Source organism: Perissodus microlepis, chromosome 9, assembly GCF_051167445.1.
Source record: "Perissodus microlepis isolate ML-2025 ecotype Zambia chromosome 9, ASM5116744v1, whole genome shotgun sequence".
Classification (NCBI taxonomy): domain Eukaryota; kingdom Metazoa; phylum Chordata; class Actinopteri; order Cichliformes; family Cichlidae; genus Perissodus; species Perissodus microlepis.
In genome coordinates this window covers 24,327,254-24,345,937 of record NC_140469.1, presented here as the reverse complement: position 1 = coordinate 24,345,937, position 18,684 = coordinate 24,327,254, and the positions used below count along the sequence as shown (strand labels likewise).

At 39.9% G+C, this 18,684-nt stretch overlaps 1 protein-coding gene across 5 annotated transcripts in view; it reads right to left on the bottom strand.

The window, feature by feature from the left end:
* The window catches only part of LOC146380578 (A-type potassium channel modulatory protein DPP6-like), a 253,820-nt gene that overhangs the window by 106,442 nt on the left and 128,694 nt on the right, over positions 1-18,684 (bottom strand). The window contains exon 1 of one of the 5 annotated variants that reach the window (XM_084939769.1): positions 9,127-9,532. The exons of the other annotated variants lie outside the window; for them this stretch is intronic. Coding sequence (XP_084795895.1) covers positions 9,127-9,183 — 57 coding nt within the window. The 5' untranslated portion in view covers positions 9,184-9,532. Of the gene's footprint in view, positions 1-9,126; positions 9,533-18,684 lie in introns of those variants that run through there. 5 annotated transcript variants of the gene reach the window in all.

Here is an 18,684-nt window from a genome sequence, read left to right as displayed (position 1 = left end):
CACACACACACAACAGTGGCATAAACAACCCCTGGCAGCATGTCCAATGAAGCTGGAGCACGAGCGTCTCCTAATTCGCATCTGAGCCTACAGGCAATTACCTGCTTATCATTCGTGACTAGCACTCTCTCTTCTGAATGTTTGTCACAGGCGTAGAGGTGGCACCGAGATGACAGCGGGGACCCGAGGGGGGCCGACGGTGAACCTGGAAACGCTCAACGTTTCAATTAGAGGCTCGGCGGAACACGGTGGCTCCTGATCGCCTTCCTGCTCTGCAGCTCTAGGCCCCTAATTACAGCAGGTCGATAAGCCCAGGAAACACAGCTCCAATGGACTGAGGCAAGGCACAGATAAACACAAACGAAGACGAGAATACAAAGACATATCAACTTGCCCGCTGAAACACACATGCTTTATATGGTACAGACACACAAGGCACATGGAGATAAACTGCTGATTAATCTGACTTCATGGTGCATACAAAATGCACACACAATCACTGGCTGCACGTCCGTGCACATATTTTCTTTCATTTTGATCTAAGTTATTCTGGTTTAAGCTTTTGGGTCCAGGTCTTTTCTCCAAATCTGATTTAATACTGTCGGATTTTACATGCACGGATGAACAGCACAAAAGCGATGAGTATTTCCTGCATTTACCTTCCTCGGTATCTATCTCGTTTCTACACATCTTCATCAGCTCCCTAAAGGCGTGCACATATCGTGTTCAGCACAATAGCTGTTATTGTGTTACTCTAAAACCGATGGTGTTAAAAATAAACTCACCATAGATGAACAGCTGCCTTTTTTTAAGTTGCTTCAATACAGCAGACATTTTCAGAAAGAGCACACAATGTGAAAATTATAAAAACGTGATATTATTTAGGTGTTTTTTGTCATACTGTAGGTACTGTAGGCAGTGGATGTACTAAGGATGCAATTTTTCCAGACATACAGCACACCTCTACCAGGTCTAGTCTACCCTAGTGCATGCTGAAGAAGAAGTACTGCCACAAGCACAGGAAAAACTAAATCTGGAAGACAACTAAATGTAATAGCTCTGCCACAAGGCATTCGCGAAAGTCGCACAATTCAGTATGCAAACTAGGTTCTCGTACTTCCTTTTTTATATATAACGCCTAAAACACCAGCATGTAGATCTATTTAAAGAATGCAAGCTGAATGAGTTTAAGCTCAGCATCCAACAACATCCCAAGTATTTGCCTTCTTATGGAACCATTTGGTTTTTGACAGCAGGCAATGCCACTGTAAAACTAAACCACTGCTCAAAGTTTGCAATAGCTAACATTATATACATCCTTAAACTAACACAATACCTCATAGTAATGTTAGTAGACTAATCAGCAACCATCTTAACATTTCATTATTCTGTGTTCTGTTGACGTATTGTTACGATTTTAAATAAAAAGTAGAGCGGGACTGATATATTGGATGGTAAATTCTTGCAGCTACATCAGGATTGGCATTCGTAGTGGGTGATAAAGAAAATTAAAAAAATAAAGAAGCGATGGGAGAAACACTCCTTAATTATGTTATGAACGTTGATGTTGCCCCTACAAAGATCATCAGCTGATCCAAGCAAAATCAGAGTAATCTAAGACATGTAACAATAAAATAGGATTTTTTTTTTTAACTGTGCTTTCATGCTATCTTAGTAAAGATTAAAAAATAACTACACATACGAAATTTTAGGGAAATCTGTTTATATTCCATGTGTCTGAAAGAAAATAAATAATGGCTAACATCAGATTTTTAAGTCGCCAAACTTCAGTGTGAGTAATGGTCTTAAAAATCCGACACTAGTCTTCTACCACCAAAGCAGTGATTTACAACTGCTTTTGAATTAACAAGTTCAAGTTTACATACATCATATAATCATTTTGCTTTGGTATCAAGAATTGTGAAATTCTACTTGTATTGGGTCCCACAACTACATTTTTTATATTTTTTTTTTTCCTTTTTCCCCCCGCTGATTAAGGTGTTTTACATTTCTCATTTTTATTCCCATTGGGCTTTTAAAAATGACTAACCAGAAGATTAGGCTTCATGTAGGCCATTAAATCTGAAAATTTCTAATTCAAAACGCGATTGCAGTTCATTTATAAAACATACATTAGATTAGATATAATAATATTCTAAATACCTTTACCTTATTTATATCAATTTGAAAGAGGGCGAGGAGAAAAAGGCATGACTTAGACTTCTGGGCCAATTGGTTCATTTATGGAAATATGACCGCTCAGGTTTATAAAGGAAAAAGTGGAACATTGTTTAATAGCATCTCTATGCATATTCTGTGCTGACTCGCGTAGCTTAGAGACACAATTAGAATGCAACAAAGGAGCAAAAACATATTTTCCCCAACACCTGACAGAAAGAATTGCTGAACTTTTCCTAAATGAGGCAGTTTTACACACTATTTGGAAACTCCTCCTGAGGTGTTTTCATAAAGCCACACACACACACACACACACACACACACACACACACACACGCACGATGTCTACACTGACTGTTAGTGAGATGGAGGATTGTCATGACATTTAGTTTGACCGTTGCTCCAAACACTGAATATTTATTGCTGTATTAAAGCCCCCCTCCCATCCCCCACTCCCATGCTTTATAAGCCATTTCGGCAAAGAACATTTAAATCATGACAACAATCATGATGAATTGCCATGCTAGCTGCCTGGCAATCTCGCCTCTAATCTCCACTTCAGACCCCAACATTACGGCTCAATTGGTCATAATTGCCCTTTAGATGAACTATGGCACAAACATTAGGGACATCCAATTCTCCTCTAAATCCATCTTCCATTCCCTCTTATCAGTCAAGGGCAGTCAGTAAACAGGAGGAACTGGCCTATCATCTATTAGCATTCCAAAACTGAATAATCTTGTCACTCTTACTTTTCCCGAATCTATTTCAGCTATTCTGCTTATCTCGCTTATTAAAAAGTGGCTACCCTAAAAAGATTCAACAAAGTGAGAAGAAAGAAAAAAGGGGAAAAAGTGTATGTGATAAAACTGACTGCCCTGACAGCATGTTTGCTAGTTGGTTTATCACAACAGGAGAAATCTATGTGGAAGTGAGCAAAGTTCCACGCCAAGTTTGCAGTTGTGTGGTTTTAAAAGAAGTTTGTGCATTTCCCGAAGGAAATGTACTCTAGTATGCTAGTTGGAAGCAAAGTCACTCAAAGCTGGAAAGTCCATCATACAGAAAATGTAGACTGAGGACTTCAGAAGAACCTCATAAATATCTGTTTAAATAGCCTGCCAGAAGGTGGATAAAAGTTTTCCTATACAGAACTTCTCACTGTATCACACTGAGGAAGCAAGGTGGTGGTCAGATCTTTTCCCTGAAGCTTGGTAACTCCATCTGTCCAACTACTGAGGCACCACACACCGAAGCGCTCCAAAGCCAGCTGGGACTAAGCTCTCCAGCATGTCCTGGGTCTGCCCTAAGGCCTCTTCCTGATATGACATGCACAAATACCTCACCTAGGAGATGCCCAGAAGGCATCCTAGTTAGATGCCTGAACCAACTCAACTAGCCCCTTTCAACGTGGAGGGGCGCATCTCTTCTGAGCCCCTCCTGAATGACCAAGCTCCTCACCTTACCCCTCGAAAGAAGATCATTTCCAATGTTTATATCCACAGTCTCAATCTTTTTGTCACTACCCAGAGCTCCTGGCCCATAGTTGAGGGTATGAGTTACATGGAAATAGACATTAAACTGACAACAACCTGTCTGTCAGTCTCACAGTCTGCTCTCCAACATACATGGGATGAGCCTCGTAACTACCTTCAGAAAATAACCCAAGACTGTAGCTAAGATATCACCAGTTAGTCACATAGTTCCACTGACTCTTCTATTTTCTCTGTAGCAAGCCGATTAGCTCAGCCACTTGTGGGAAAACACATTCTCTGTGGTTGCCTCTGTGTTGTAATTAGATGACAAAGACATATCAGCAGGATTAGGTGACTCCCATGGCAGAGAAACAGAAGGATGCTACAGAAATAATCTAGAGGTCCGTTCAATTTCCTATTAATCCCAGTGTACAGGCATTGGCTGCAAATCAGCTGGGGCATAGCAGCTTCATATCTTGCCAGGGGTTACTTGTAAGATAGTCTTCAAATAACCAGAATGAATGGGGCCTAATGGCTAAAATGCCGTTTACACTTGGTTTAAGCAAAAAAAAAACAAAAAAAAAACAAAAACAAAAAAAAAAAAAACTGTCCACACTATCCTTTTAGTTTTCACAAACACAGTATTGATAATGCATCTGAGCTGAAATAAAAACAATGCTTCTGACAGGGAACATGACTTTACTCAAAAAACATGCATTCTGTTAATGCATGTTGACTGTCTGGTTAAGGATTTACAACAGGATACGCTCCCTTGATGATTTACTAGACATTAGCAGCTGTTGCAAAGGTTGAAAGTCACTGATATGATGTGGCTGCTTCTAGAAATTCTTTATTTCTTTGCCTAAAACAGCATGGCAGATCCCTTAACTTGTTGCCCATAATACTTACTGAAAGTCATTAAAAAATTTAATTAAAAGTAAGTAAATTGCATTTATTATCTCAGTGCCTTCTATCAAAAATGTGATGAAAATTGCAACGTTACGAAACCCCCATATGAATCGAGAAGCCAGAAATAGCAGTGTAAATACATGAGAAATGTAATAAAAACTTTTGAAAATGTGAATAAGCCATAAAGTGTTGTGCCTGCTTTAGCTAGTGATCACTGTAGGGCTGTCAGTGATGGTAAAAGTGTGCTCATCTGTGGAAAGCTGTAATGTTTAAAAATCTTCCAGCTAAAGAGTGAGCTGCAACACATCAGAACGATGGAGTTTATTGTTAGCACACGATCCACTCATCATTCAAGTGATGATGCACGTGATAGTCTTTTTTTCCCCAAAATCCTGCTAAATAAAAACTTGGGCGAATGAATTAACTGTGGCCCAAAAATCAAGGTATAATGGATTTGGAGAATGGTTACACCGGTAACATTGAGTCTGTTTTTTTGAAAAGACATACTATTGAGATTTAGCTCAGTCTCATAACCACCTGGAAACTTTTAAAAAAGTATTTTCTTCTCCATAATAGAAGCTTGCATAAAATTTGACTGAAAAACAAAAACAAAACAGAGCTAATAAACTACATTAGCATTCTCCATCCAATCCCCCACACTGAGCCTCACTGCAAGCTCCCAAGCAAGCTAATCCACTGATAACCGCATTGAAATTAATTAATTTTGCCGTGTAATTGTGCCGTTTTAAACACGTGTCAGGGTCTACATTCACTGTAAGCTAATCTGGCACATTTTAGTCACGCTGACAAATGAATACTTAACCTGTGACAGTTGTTAGAAAGTAGAAAAATCGACATAATACACATTACATTGACAATGAAATCACATTCTGCAGGAAAGTTCATGCAAAGCCACAGATGTCAATACAGGTGCAGTGCAGATGATCCTACTCTAGCCCCACTGTGTCTTGTGTGCAAGTTGCTACTTTAATCAACATCTGTTTGAGCACTTGTCATGCGTGCTCTTCATCGGCAGGCTACCGAGGCACCACACCAAGGTGAATGAAACAAAACACGGGCTGATTAAAGCCACGCTTATCTTTGCAATACAACAGGAAGCATGCTAAAATGAAATATCACCCATTTCACAATTTTTGAACCTTTCACCATCGTAAAAAGATGTTCCCTTCTGACTTCTTCACATCAATATTTTGGTTTGACTTTCAAGTGAGCATCTTCAGGTTTTATGTTTGAATTTATCAGCTCGTGGCAGACAGGCTCCATTTCAAGTGAACAACAGCTTATCAATATTTGAGAACGGCACCCCTTCAGAAACCTCACTTAAGATCGACATGACGCTGAATACTATCACGATACTAAGTAAGCAGCCTCTCTTAGAAAAAAGACATGCTATCGGAAGGCCAGTCCTTTGTATAACTAATTCAGAACACCAAATTCTTGCTGTGAGAGAGAGAGTAAGTAAGTAAGATCATAGCCCTTGCATCCTACCCATGCTATGGCTTGATTCTTTCTTTGGCCCTTAGATGTCTATCCTCTTCAACACCCACAGCCTGCTCCACTCAGCTGTTGCTCAAGCTGCCGCAATGGCATGATCTGAGTTTTTGGCATTGAATCCCCCACCCCCCCACCACCAAAAAAAAACAAACCCTTTTCTGTTCTGCTAGTACGAGACTGCACAAATTCAGGTCTAAGAGGGAAGACTTTGCTTTTCAGCTCGTCTCTCACCACATCTAAGTCTCTCTCTTTAGGCTGTGTTACCTACTATGGTTTCCAAAGAGTGTGGGGGGAAAAAAAAGGCCTGATTATTAGGATGAAGGGTGTAGGTGAATCTGCAGAAGTCTCACCCATTAAAAGCTGGGTGCTGTGATCTCTGCTTTAAAGCCGCACTGAGCTTTGAATGGCTGCGAGAAAAATAACTGATAATGCAACCGTTCACAGCGCAGGCGTGTTTACCAAGCCAGCAGGGTTTGTTATTCCCTTTAAACACAACTATCTTGCCCCTGTTGTCCATATCATGCAGCAGATTTTAATTTCAACAACTGCCGTGCGTCAAACCTGCAGGTTCCCCAATCACAGCACTCTGGTTCATTACCTAGACAGCGATGAAACACCAAAGATGTGTGTATTTTGACAACAGCTTTCAATTAATCCAGTGTCTCACCTCTGCAAATGCATTGCCTCCCCTGCCTCATCTCGACCTCTTACACCTTCAGAACCTCTACCTTGTTTCAGTAATGAGGGTTAGCGATGTGACTCTGTGCTGCTGCAGCTAGGTGATTACTGAAGAGCTGCTGCTGTTATCTCTAGTGAGCTGCCCTCTATCTCCATCCTCTGTCCCTGGACCACAAGCCCTGTTAGCAGACCATCAATCAGCGGATCACTGCAGGAGCACATGTAATCACAGTGGCCGTGTCTCCTGATGTAAAGTGTTAGCAAAAAACACACGTCTTTGTAAGACTGGAGGTTTAAAAAATAATATGCTTGAGGTCATTGTTTGATTACCCTATTCAAGTCTCAGGAAAGTCCACGGAAAGTCACAAACTGCCATCTGCTGATGTTTAAGAATGACCAGGTCTTTTTGGCAATTATCACAAAGATCACTGGGACTAGAATGCTGCCCCCAGGTCTCAGCTGATCTTGTGAGCAGAAGGACCATCTATCTGAAAGAGCCAGCTGATAAGTAAAAAACACTTTTGATTTGGGGAAAAAAAACAAACAAAAAAATAAAACTTGATTATTTGATAAGCCAGAAGATGTATCAACTGAATCGTTTATTAAGCAAAAACATCCATTCCAAGTTTTTGAATGATGAGCTGTTTCTCAGCTCTTTGTTGTACTGCTGAAAATGAAACGACTTTGTATTCAGCGTTGTTGTTCAGACCAAACTAATATTCTGAGGTTGTCACCTTGGGAGCTTGAAACTTGTGAGACGGGGCTTTTGCCATTTTCTGGAAACTCAACTCCTTGATTTGTTGGGGGGAAAAATAATTATGAAAATAAGTGTTGCAGCTCTATTTCATCCTTTCAAAATACACATCTAATTAGAGCCTGAGGGGATGTCTTTACATTTCTTCTTTTGTCTTACCAAGACTCCAGAACAACCTATTTAAATTGCCATGGCACAAGACAGGAGAAAAGAAAAACCCTCACGGTTTCTCCAGAAGCATTTTCCATTGATTTGCACAGTTAATTTCAGGACAGTCTAATCTACTCCTTGGTGATGTTGATGTTTGTGCCTGCACAGTCTGTAATGCACGTGCACAGGGAGCTACTTGGGGACCTTTGACTGCCTCCAAGGGTGTGAGCGACAGTCTGCTGCTAAATCACAGCATGGGGGAGATTGTCTGCTTGGCAGGATAAAACCAAGTGTCCCTCTCACCTTTTCTGTCATTATTAGACAGGTGTGGCACACAGGTGGAGGACAACAGTGACAGATGCCATCTAATGTTAAAGTTTAAGTTGACAGACTGGCTGGAGGGGGTGAGATGTGATATATAGGGATTCACCTAAAACAGTCTTGAATATGGCTGCATGCAGTAGAATGAACACAGAACAACAGGATTAGAGGACCTGGATGTCCAGATATCCAAACTAACATCTGTCAGAGCATATTTGTAATGGCACCAGGAAATTTATGAGTTTCTTAATTTTATTTTGCTACGATTCCAAAAACTTTCAAAAATGTTAAACGTTTGTAGGTAAGAAGCAATTAATTTGCATCATTATTCAAATTCAGAGGCTCTGTGCTGTAGGTGGAGGCACATTATTTGTTAACCTTGACATTAACATGGCACAATAAAAAGGGCTCTTTGTTATCGCAACACGAAACATTCGTGCTTAAAATGATTTTCCCTGAAGTGTCCGCCGGCTGTGGTACCTCAGTGGAGGCAGGTCAGCAGATGCTCCATCATTACTGAGTGATGGAGGTAGCGAATAAAAACAGAACAGAGCCACCCTGCACCACCACATCAAAAAAAATGCAACAGTGTTCTCAGCCTGCAGACTGAAGAGAGCACAAAAAACGAGCACGTCTGGGGAAAAAAAGATCAGAAGATGAGTGAAGATGACGTGATGATTTAAAAGTGATATAATCATTAGTCGTACTTTTGCAGGCCTTCCAACGCGATTCAAGTTGGGTTAATTGGGCTCATTTGCTGCTCTGCTGCTGCAAGGTGAAGCGCACTGGACGCAATGGACAACACAAGCTGCTCCTTGTCTCCCGTGCGTAAAGTCACACAATAATTACCGCTGAATAATAAAGACGATTACAACGGAGGCTGTAAAATAAATCTACCGGCGGTGATGATCTGACAGCACCGGCTAGCCTTTCACTTCCACGAATGACTCCCTGTCCAACCGCTTTAAACGAGCTCAGAGTACCAAATTATACACGTTTCTGCCCTCCGCACACCATTTCAGTCTGTGAAAAAAGTCGCTGCAGCGTGTCATGCAAATAAACCCCGTGTTGGCCAAGCAAAGCGGAGGGGCAGCACAGGTTAACGGTGTAATTAATATGCGAGGAGGTGACAGGAAAGCTCATCCGTACCTGATCTTGCTGTTGAGTCGCTTTCGACGGTGCATTGCCTTCCTTTGCTGTGGTCATGATTCCCTAAAGCTGGGAGAAACTGTTGTTTCCCCGGCAGGAGCAAGGGAAAAAATGCAAATACTGAAAGACACACACAGAGAGACGCACACACACACACACCGGTGCAGAACCAGTAAGTCAAAAAAAAAAAAGAAGAAAAAGGAAAACGGTCTTTTTCCGGCGCCCACAAGCTTCGTGTGCAGTGACCAAGGTGTGAAATAACAAGTGGTATAAGGACGCGCTGCTCGGGAAGGGAAACGGCAAAGAAAAAAAAAAGATTTTCAGTGGAAGCCAAAGAGGAGAGGAGGAGGAGATAGCAGAGAGAGAGAGAGAGAGAGAGAGAGAGTCACGCATCTCTTCTTTAAACGCTCCGTGCGGGACTCTGCGTGCGCAAAACGCTTGACTTGCAAGTGATGCAGACTGAGTGGATTGCAATTAAAGATGCACGTTGAAATCACGCGGCTCAAACTTTAATTCAGAACTCGCGAGGAATACAAGTTCGTAAAATATTTGTTTAGATTCACGAGGACAGTAAAACGCTCCCATTTTAAACACGAACAGTCATTATCATAAAGTCTCATTGCCTTATTTAGATTCCTTCATTGCAAAAATAAAGCCAGCTCGCCATCTCATTAAGTCCATTCCCACATTCGTTTATTTTTCAGAGGCAGTGCTGCGGTAAAGCTGCCGGGTAAACTTTGCAATGGGAAATTAGTCTTTGATTTTCTTCAGTATGCCTGCAGCATTTTCATACAACAATTTTTGCACTGCATACGTTTCTTGTTGTAATTATGAAAAAAAGGAAATTCAATGTCTTGCTGCACTGATGCATTAGTAATGGCACTGAAACACTAAGTAGCCTGGATGTAATGTAACAGTATTAAATGTTATTCGGGAGCAGCAGCAGTAATAAAGTAATCACATTCAGTATTGAGAATGTTTGAAATTATGCTCAAGACATGAGTGGCTGTAAAAAGTTATGACCCAGAGGATGGAGAAGCCTGCAATAAAGTGGGACTTGTTAGTGCTTGGGCACAAACTGCATTTAAAACAGTTCTGCCAGTCTGAGAGTTAAACTGAATCTTTAAGACTGAAGCAGGAGCAGGAAAAGTTTACACTGCAGTAAAACAGAAAGGAACCAATTTTGCTGTCTGCATTTCATGATAAGAACTAAGAATTTTTTCATGGGCTTGTTCAGTTAATTACATCTCCAAGAAATCATGTACAATCTCTAATAAACACCGTTAGGAAATGACTTACTTTGATTTGCTCCAAGATGTACTTAATGTTAATTAATACCTTAGTCTCCAGTTTGACTCTTTATATTGCAGGTTTGCAACCGAGTGTGCTGCACTGTTAATTAAAATCAGGTGGCAACTGGGTGAAGTCAATTACCTTTGAAATCCCAAATGAAAATCTGCAGTGTTGCTTTTTGTGACCAGCAGAGCACAAGACACTGAAAAAAGCCCCGTTGTTCTAAAAGAGATAGCCTCAAAATAAAAAAGAAAGAAAGAAAACCTTTAAAATATCCGTGCATGTGATATCATTGCATTGTTTTCTGCAAAATTGCTGTTTTCTATTTTCAGTCATGCTGACTTATGTTATCTTTACATTGACAAATAACAACTTGAGCATTCCCCAAAGAAATGGGTTTCTCTCTGTGAACCGATCTAAAAGAGAGGGAATAATGTAGGAAGTATTTCACCTGGTGTTGAATTCATAATTCGATTCAATCACAAAAAATGTGAGGTCTATATGTCAATGGTAGGTTTGTTTCGAGAGTTGATGAAATATTTTATCCTCTTGGAACACGTTATTTACTACCTGGTGGAGTAACCATTGGTAGCAAGCACAGCTGTTAGACATTTCTTGCTTTTTGCAAAGTGTCCAAAGCTACCGGCGTGATTAACATTCTGAGGTCTAAGTCTTCACTGGTGAAAACCCTAACTCTAACCCAATCTGAATATGCATTTTTGGTTTGTGAACACAATTTCCCCCCAAAAGTCAGTTTGGACTTTCTCTAAAATATAGGGCTAGGCTTACCACCTGTGATGGGTTAGTCCTCGGATAGTTCAGAGACTGGTTAAGCAACTCCATATCCTTAATGTGCTTCATATTGAGAATTCTTTTCTCTACAAAAATAGCAAATGGACAGATGCTAAACAGCTCAATTTTGGTCTCATCAAAAACATCATAGTCCTCAATATAAAGCTATGACCCTCAACAAGGTGCTGGAAACATTCATCAGAGATTTTGGTCCATACTGTCTGTCTCTGTGTGTGTGTACAATGAACTCACTGCCATGTTCAAGAAACCAGTTTAGAGATGATTTGAGCTTTGCGATATGGGACGTCATCCAACATCAGAAGATGGCTACATGACGAGCAACAATACGCAGGAAGGCAGGTGTCATGTTTAAATAATGGTCATGAGCCAAAACAATAAATATCCCCCACACCTTTACACCACCACCAGCCTGACCCATTGATAAAAGGCAGGATGTTCTTTATGACAAATTTACAACCTACCATCCAAATGTAGCAGCTAAAATGAAGACTCGTGATACCAGGTAATCTTTTCCCAATCTTCTATTGTCCAATTTTTTTGTAAACCTGCACAAAATGTCTCAGTTTCCTGTTCTTAACTGACAAAAGTGATAATCAGTGTGTTCTTCTACTGCTATAACCCATTTGCTCCAAGGTTTCATGTGTTCAGAGATGCCTTTCTGCATACTTTGGTTGCAATGAATTTATGCTCAAAGCAGTCTGGTCATTTTCCGATGACCTCTGGCATCAATAAGACCCTTTTACCGAGAGATCTCTGTAAACCCTAGAGATGGTTTTGTGAGAAAATCCCAGTAGATCCGCAGTTTCTGAAGGGTGATGCGAGGGTGATGTTTCCCACTCTGTTGCATCACCTTTTCTTTAAAAAGCAATCTCAAAGTGTTTGTTAACAGAGGAGATCAATTACTGTGCTTTGCAAAGCCAACAAGCTATTCTTGCTTCATATAGGATTTTAGCTGCTCAACAGTTTGGTGCCTCTTTTGTCATATCTTTTGTGTCACAATAAGTCAAACACCCAGAGCAATGGATCTGTTTTTATTTCAGCGCTGCCCGAGAGCACGAAGATTTAATATTAGTTTTAAGCCAGGTCCCTTGGATCCCTTTTTTAGATTCTCAGAATCTTTTAAATAATCCCCGTACTGCATGATAAAATCCACAAATTCTTTGCAATCTTATACTGAGAAACATTATTCTAAAACTATTGCACTATTAGCCCATGCTGTCTTTCCCAGTCTTTTGTTGCTGTCCTATCATTTATTAAAGGTGTTGCTGGAATGACATTTAAAAAGCTTCTAATAAAAAAAAACAGTCAAACTTTAATTTAATATAATGTTTCAGAACAATTTTCTGAATTCTGTTTCATTAATATTTTACACAGGATCGTGTATTTTCAAATTCCCCCTGAGGACACATGTGTGTGAAATAGTCAGTGAATAACATTGACAGTAAGTTTTTTTGTGTGTTTTTACAATGCATGTTTTCTAGCACTTTAGTTGAAATAATGACATCCTAGTCTTTCATTTTAACTGTTAAGCACTTCCTGTGTCATGAAACACCACATAGTGAAATGAAGAAAACTGAATATACGTTACGCGAACATACAAAGTCTGCCAGAAGTAGCATGCCATTTATATGCAATTCCACAACATCATTTAGGGTAAATAAAACTTATTAAAAACTAAAGTAACTAAGTTAAAAACTACACTTCAGTCTGGATTAGAGTGGTAGACCAAACAAAAAACAGAAGAGGCCAACATTCCTCTGGCTGTGTACAGTAGGCCATGAAGAGAGATGTGCAGTGCTGAAAATTTGCACTACATTATGCACTCTCTCATAGCTGGCAGCATTTTTCAAAATTTTGAAACATTTCAAATTTGTTGGTTCTAATTTGTTGGCTACAAAAACTTAATGGTTGTGTGCAGAATTCTGACACATGAACAAGAATGAAAGCCACCCGGTGTTCACAGCTTCGTCCACTTGTGGCTTCAAACCACATTAGAAGCCTTCCCCGGCAACTCAGCCTGTGCTTACCATCAACAGGATGATGTATGAAACCGAAACAACTTCTCAACAGCCAATCAATCAGCTCCAGACTAATGATGGCCACTTTTGGCCAAAGCCCCATTGGCCGATGACGGATGCTGTGTCGTTGTACCGCCGCGGCCAAGAACACAATCACTACCTCACTGTGGCTGTGTTAAGGAGCGAGCGTACAAACCTCACGTCTCCGATGTTGACAAATGGACACCAGACGGCGGTGATGAATGCTCCTGGGGGGGTGGGTGGCTCTGTTTAAATACACATTCCTGAAAAGTTAGGAATTAACTGACTGGCAGTGCCAACCTGTCTAAACAAATGGAGCCATCCGCTCACTTCTGCCTCATCATTTCACTGCCAATGGAAAGCCAGCAGCCAACCTGATGAAGTGAAAGTGCTTTGCCTAATTAAAACCTCAGAGTAATACATACTTGCCACAACCTTTAAATACTATACATTGATGCATTATTTTCACCCTGACACTAACTTTGTAATATTAGAGAAAAAATGGCTACTGAATGATTACATAGATAATAATTGCTATTATTAGAGAAGCTTTTCCAGTTTACCCTGCAAACTTCCAGTCCGTCATTCTGTAATTATATGTGCATTTTTTCAGAACAGTCTGCAAGGGCAAGAACAATCGATTGTAATTTCTTAAGAAAGCCTCCAAAAATTGTTGCACAAATTGAATTCAATATCAGCTTTCTTTTTTCAGTTTAATTTCAGAAACAGAGACCAAGGCAAACTCTGTCCAAAGCAAACAGTTTTTATTTATCTTGTTCTGTTTTTCTTGAGTACTTTGGCTGTACAGCTTTTTAAAAATGGAGATATTTGGAGAATTAAAGCATTAAATCCCTGGTAACACCAGTGGGCATGAGAGGCATCATGCACATTTCATGGAAATCTTCTTTGTTTCCGATTACGTCTTTTGTTGAAAGAAAATAGCTCAATGTGTGCTAAGAAAAGGCTTGAAAGGCTGAAATAACATCCAAGCAGACGCAGTTGAAAGAACGAGGCAGAGTCCCTATAGCCAAAAAATGACCACATACACCATTATTGTGAAGAAACATATGGGTCTATAATGATCCTTCCTCTGCCCTGTCCATGTCAGCAATATAACCCCATGGCGCACTAATGATTAGAGTGTTAGCTGGTTCAGCTCAGGAGGATAAAATGAGAGGTGAGAGAGGTCATGTGTTACTTTTACTCTCACTTTAACCTTCTGAGTTCATGATCACTCTCCTATTAAATGATCGCATGACCTTATGAGTTCACAAGTGTGTTGCCAGCTTATATCTTCTCTCACATATTATTTGGCTGCTCAGAAAGAAATAGCATAGTATTTAAATGGTTTCAGCTAATATATATATTGAATTTCTCTCAATCTAGCATAAAGTTATGAAATGATAAGACTTTTATTTTAAAATACTAATGTATTTAAATATAAACAAATATACTAATCATGACATTTTTCTAAATCTAATTCAATAGTTTTTAGTCTCTAAACCAAACAAGTAGTTTCTAAAATTAGACATCAATAACTTAAAAAAATAGTATAACTGAAGTGAAAAAGTGCGCCACATTTACGGTGAAATGTTTCACTTCACCACCAGCGCTGTCCATCCTCCAAATGTGGACGTTCTTGCCCTTTGAGGGTGTAAAACACTCAATTTTGTGGTAAATTGTGTGAAACTTTGCAAATTGGGGTCCAAAAACACCAATAAATTGAAAATTATGACTATTTGATGAACTGCCCTGAGACTGTGTTGTCCTGGTTCTACCCAGGAGATGCCCAAAAAACATCAGAATAGGTGTCTGGTTAGGCTGTGACCATGTAGGACACATCATTATATAGGCAACTGGAACTTTTTCAATTACCCATACACATAATGGACTGGAACGATCCTAAAACAAGTAATAAATCTGTTAGTTTTGTTCATAATAAAGCTAATAAAGTGGCATCCCACAGTCAACAACCTTCCCTCCACTCTTTGTCATTCCTGCCACTCTTTCACGTGTGCACACGTGGAAAAGCTCGTTATCATGATACTCAGACTACCCTCCGCATCTAGCTAGCACTACAGAAGCAGAGGAAGATGAACTGTGTTGCTTGAAATGGTTTTCAACATGAAACTTTGCCATCTGCCTTGCAAGGTTCTGGTACAGAATTTGGATTTTTGCAGTCAGCACATATATGAAAACTACACTAATATCAATGAAAGCATTCACATGGAAAGAGGTGGCAGTACATGAAGCGTGATGCTTAGGAAATGAATTTGAGAAACTGGAAGAAATTAAAAGTTTGTACAATGCCATTCATTTTAGAATTCCCGGCAGGCTAGATTATGTATTGTTGAACTTTCCTGCTTAATTCACAATGTGAATTTAACAATAAATTCATTGTTTTTTTGTGTGTTATTCCAAGGTTGTGTGTGAATAACCCACCAGGGTAAAGAAGAGCAGGCCCTCTGTTATGATAGTTTACTGCTATGGCATAGTATCTACCTTCAATCCTCACTGTTAGGTTAGGTCAAAGATGGCAGTGAGCCATTTGATTTTGTTGATGCTCTTTAGCTTCACTTGTCACAAAAAATAATGCTCAGAGCAGCAGAGGTCAGCTGATCGCACAGGTTTGGCCACAAAGAAAACAGGTTAGTCGCTTGCCCCTGCTACACTGAATCTAAGGATTTCCCCACCTGCTAAATCCCACATAAATCTCACTGAGTGCCTGTGCAGTGATTCAACTGAACCAAGCTCAATTGTATTAACAGTCCCTGAACGGAAATCCAAAGACTCATATAAAGTTCATTAATTTCCTTTAATTTACATCCAAATGGTAAGAATGTAATTCCTGAGGGAGTGCTGACATTTTTTTATTAGTCTTGTCCTAGGTGATAAAATGATAGTATTAAAAATACACGAAAGAGCCCATAAAAGAAGTCCAGGTAACATTTATGAAAGACACTGAAACTGAGACTGTCTTGAATGTAGCAAAATAACCATGTGATTAATTAAACCAGGTGTGCTGTGTCCACACTCTCATGCTGAAAATTTAGTTCCCAATTGCTTCGAATTTTATGCGTACCCACATCGAAAATCCACATGCATAAAATGTGTCCCAACACACCAATCTGTGAAGAAAATCAAGTCTAAAAAAAAAAAATAGTTATAGCCTGTTTCAGTCTTCCAGAACATATTCTGTCAGTGCATATAACCAAAACCAACTGTCAGTGTTATTTTATTTCCTAATAGACCAGCACAATACAAAAGTTGAAAAACAAAAGTCATGCACCATGACCTGTTTTGATTAGGGAGTTATCAGTTTCCTTGTAGACTCCAGTATTCTTTCTTGGAGGTAAATTTTGATGTTGCAAAAATCATGCATAGTATTTGGCAGTAGTACTCAGCCTCCCTGCAGGTGGTGAATGATATGAGTGTGTGCCTCAATTTTTCCACTCCTATTTGGCTGACGAATGACAGCGAGCATTGGGATACTGGAAATAAATAATTGCTTTTCCATCTTTCCCCCTCCTTCTCCATCTCCTTGTAAAGAGCCTATGTGAGGTCTTACATAAATATAGCTCGGACCCATCTTCCTGACGGAGAGGCCCTGCATCAGGATTCAGTTATGCCAGGTGTGACTCATCAGCCTTCACAGCACTCAGGCGTGAAATGTCAACAGAGCCAGATTCCACAACCATGCCTCTGTTTCCAGCACCGGGCTGATGAGCACGTCTGTAGTTGTGAATGAGTTTTTCTAGCCTTTTTCTTATCAGCATACTTGCTGTATACAGTACATTCTGTCTGCTGCTAAAATAAGGCAAGAAACCATGCAGGTCTTCATGCGTCATCATCTTCACTTTTCATCATCACTTTTTTTAACCCCTCAGGTGAGAGACCAAGCTATATCAGCAACTAAAATTACAGAGTAGGATCATTCATGATATTCACTGCCTGATTCCAGCTCATCTACTTCAGATGAGCTGCTTATATCATCACTTTGGGCAATAAGTATATCTACCCCAAGGCTCCTGAAGCAGTAAATCTACTACAGGTCTGCTATTAATAGTTGACTCTGAAACATTGTAGTACTGAGATGTGGAAACTTACAGAATAATCAGAGCCTATAATGTAAAAAAGTTATTTAAAACAACTTCATCCTTTTGACAGCAATGGACCATTTCCTGTATAAATAAACTACACACAACCACACTGAGAAACTGCACATGTAAATACGCAGCTAAAGTGAAGAAGTGGCTGGATTGCTTGAGGCAGAGATGAGGTCCAGAACCAAGAAAGAACATATGAGAAAATCAATTGAAACACTGCTGAACACAGAGGTTTCTGCTGTCTTTGATTAGTCTGCTGCTGATGTGGATAAAATAAAATAAGCAGATTAGACTTTAGCTAGACATTTTTAAAAATCCCCTGTCAAGCAGCAACTTTATTTAAAGCAATTATTTCAAGTGAGTAAGTTTGAACATGTTTCATCCAATCCTTACTTCCCTTTTGGAGCCACATAAAACCTTTAAATGATGCCAGGTCTACTAAACCACCTTGAGAATGGATCACAAGTGCTAGAAGCTGTGCCGCTTGTTAACCTGCATCTAACCTTAGCACACGGTTTCTGAAAATCACTCCAAAGACAGCACAATTAACTTTTTTTTTTTATTGCCATAACCAAACCTGCCAAACTATTATGCGCTTCTTTTCCAGGTCAGGCCAAAGGTCGGAGGTTCAGGAAAATACTTTTCTGTGTCTGCACTTCCTGTAATAATAAAGAGGGCTTTCATTAGTTTCATCCTTGGCCATGCAATTGCGTTTCTATGTCCTTGTTAAAGTTACTCTACTTCACTGTCCTGTCGTTTCCACACAGAGCTAATATATGCTAATAGCATAGTCTAACAGGTGCAGCATGGACATCATCTTGTTTTTGAAAGCTTACACTGTCATGAAAGCAGCGGTTTTCTAATGCATTACAATGGGCTCCCTCAGGATTGCTTTAAATCAGTGCCTTGTGTTTTGCATGATTGGAAAACTGATCTGACTCTGAATAACTTTCTAACATCCATGCATACAGACATACATTCATACATACACTCTCAAAGCAGCTGTGATTAGCACTTTTTCACTTGCTCTTTCAGGTGATAGCAAGTGCTTCTTCAGCAGCACATCGTTTCACTTTTTCAAGAACCAACACTTTCTGCTACACGCAGAGTAACAACACACTACCAGCACCTGTGCTAACACATTTAGAGGTCTGTTAAAAAAAAGCCACCACACTATAACACACTTCAGCACCAGGCAAAAGGACAGCTCCCAGCACTGATCCAGACGCCATCAAAAGCCTGGATGTGCTGAAATAGATTTCAGCACCACTTAATGGACAGCTCCGACAGCGCATTTCACAGCCACA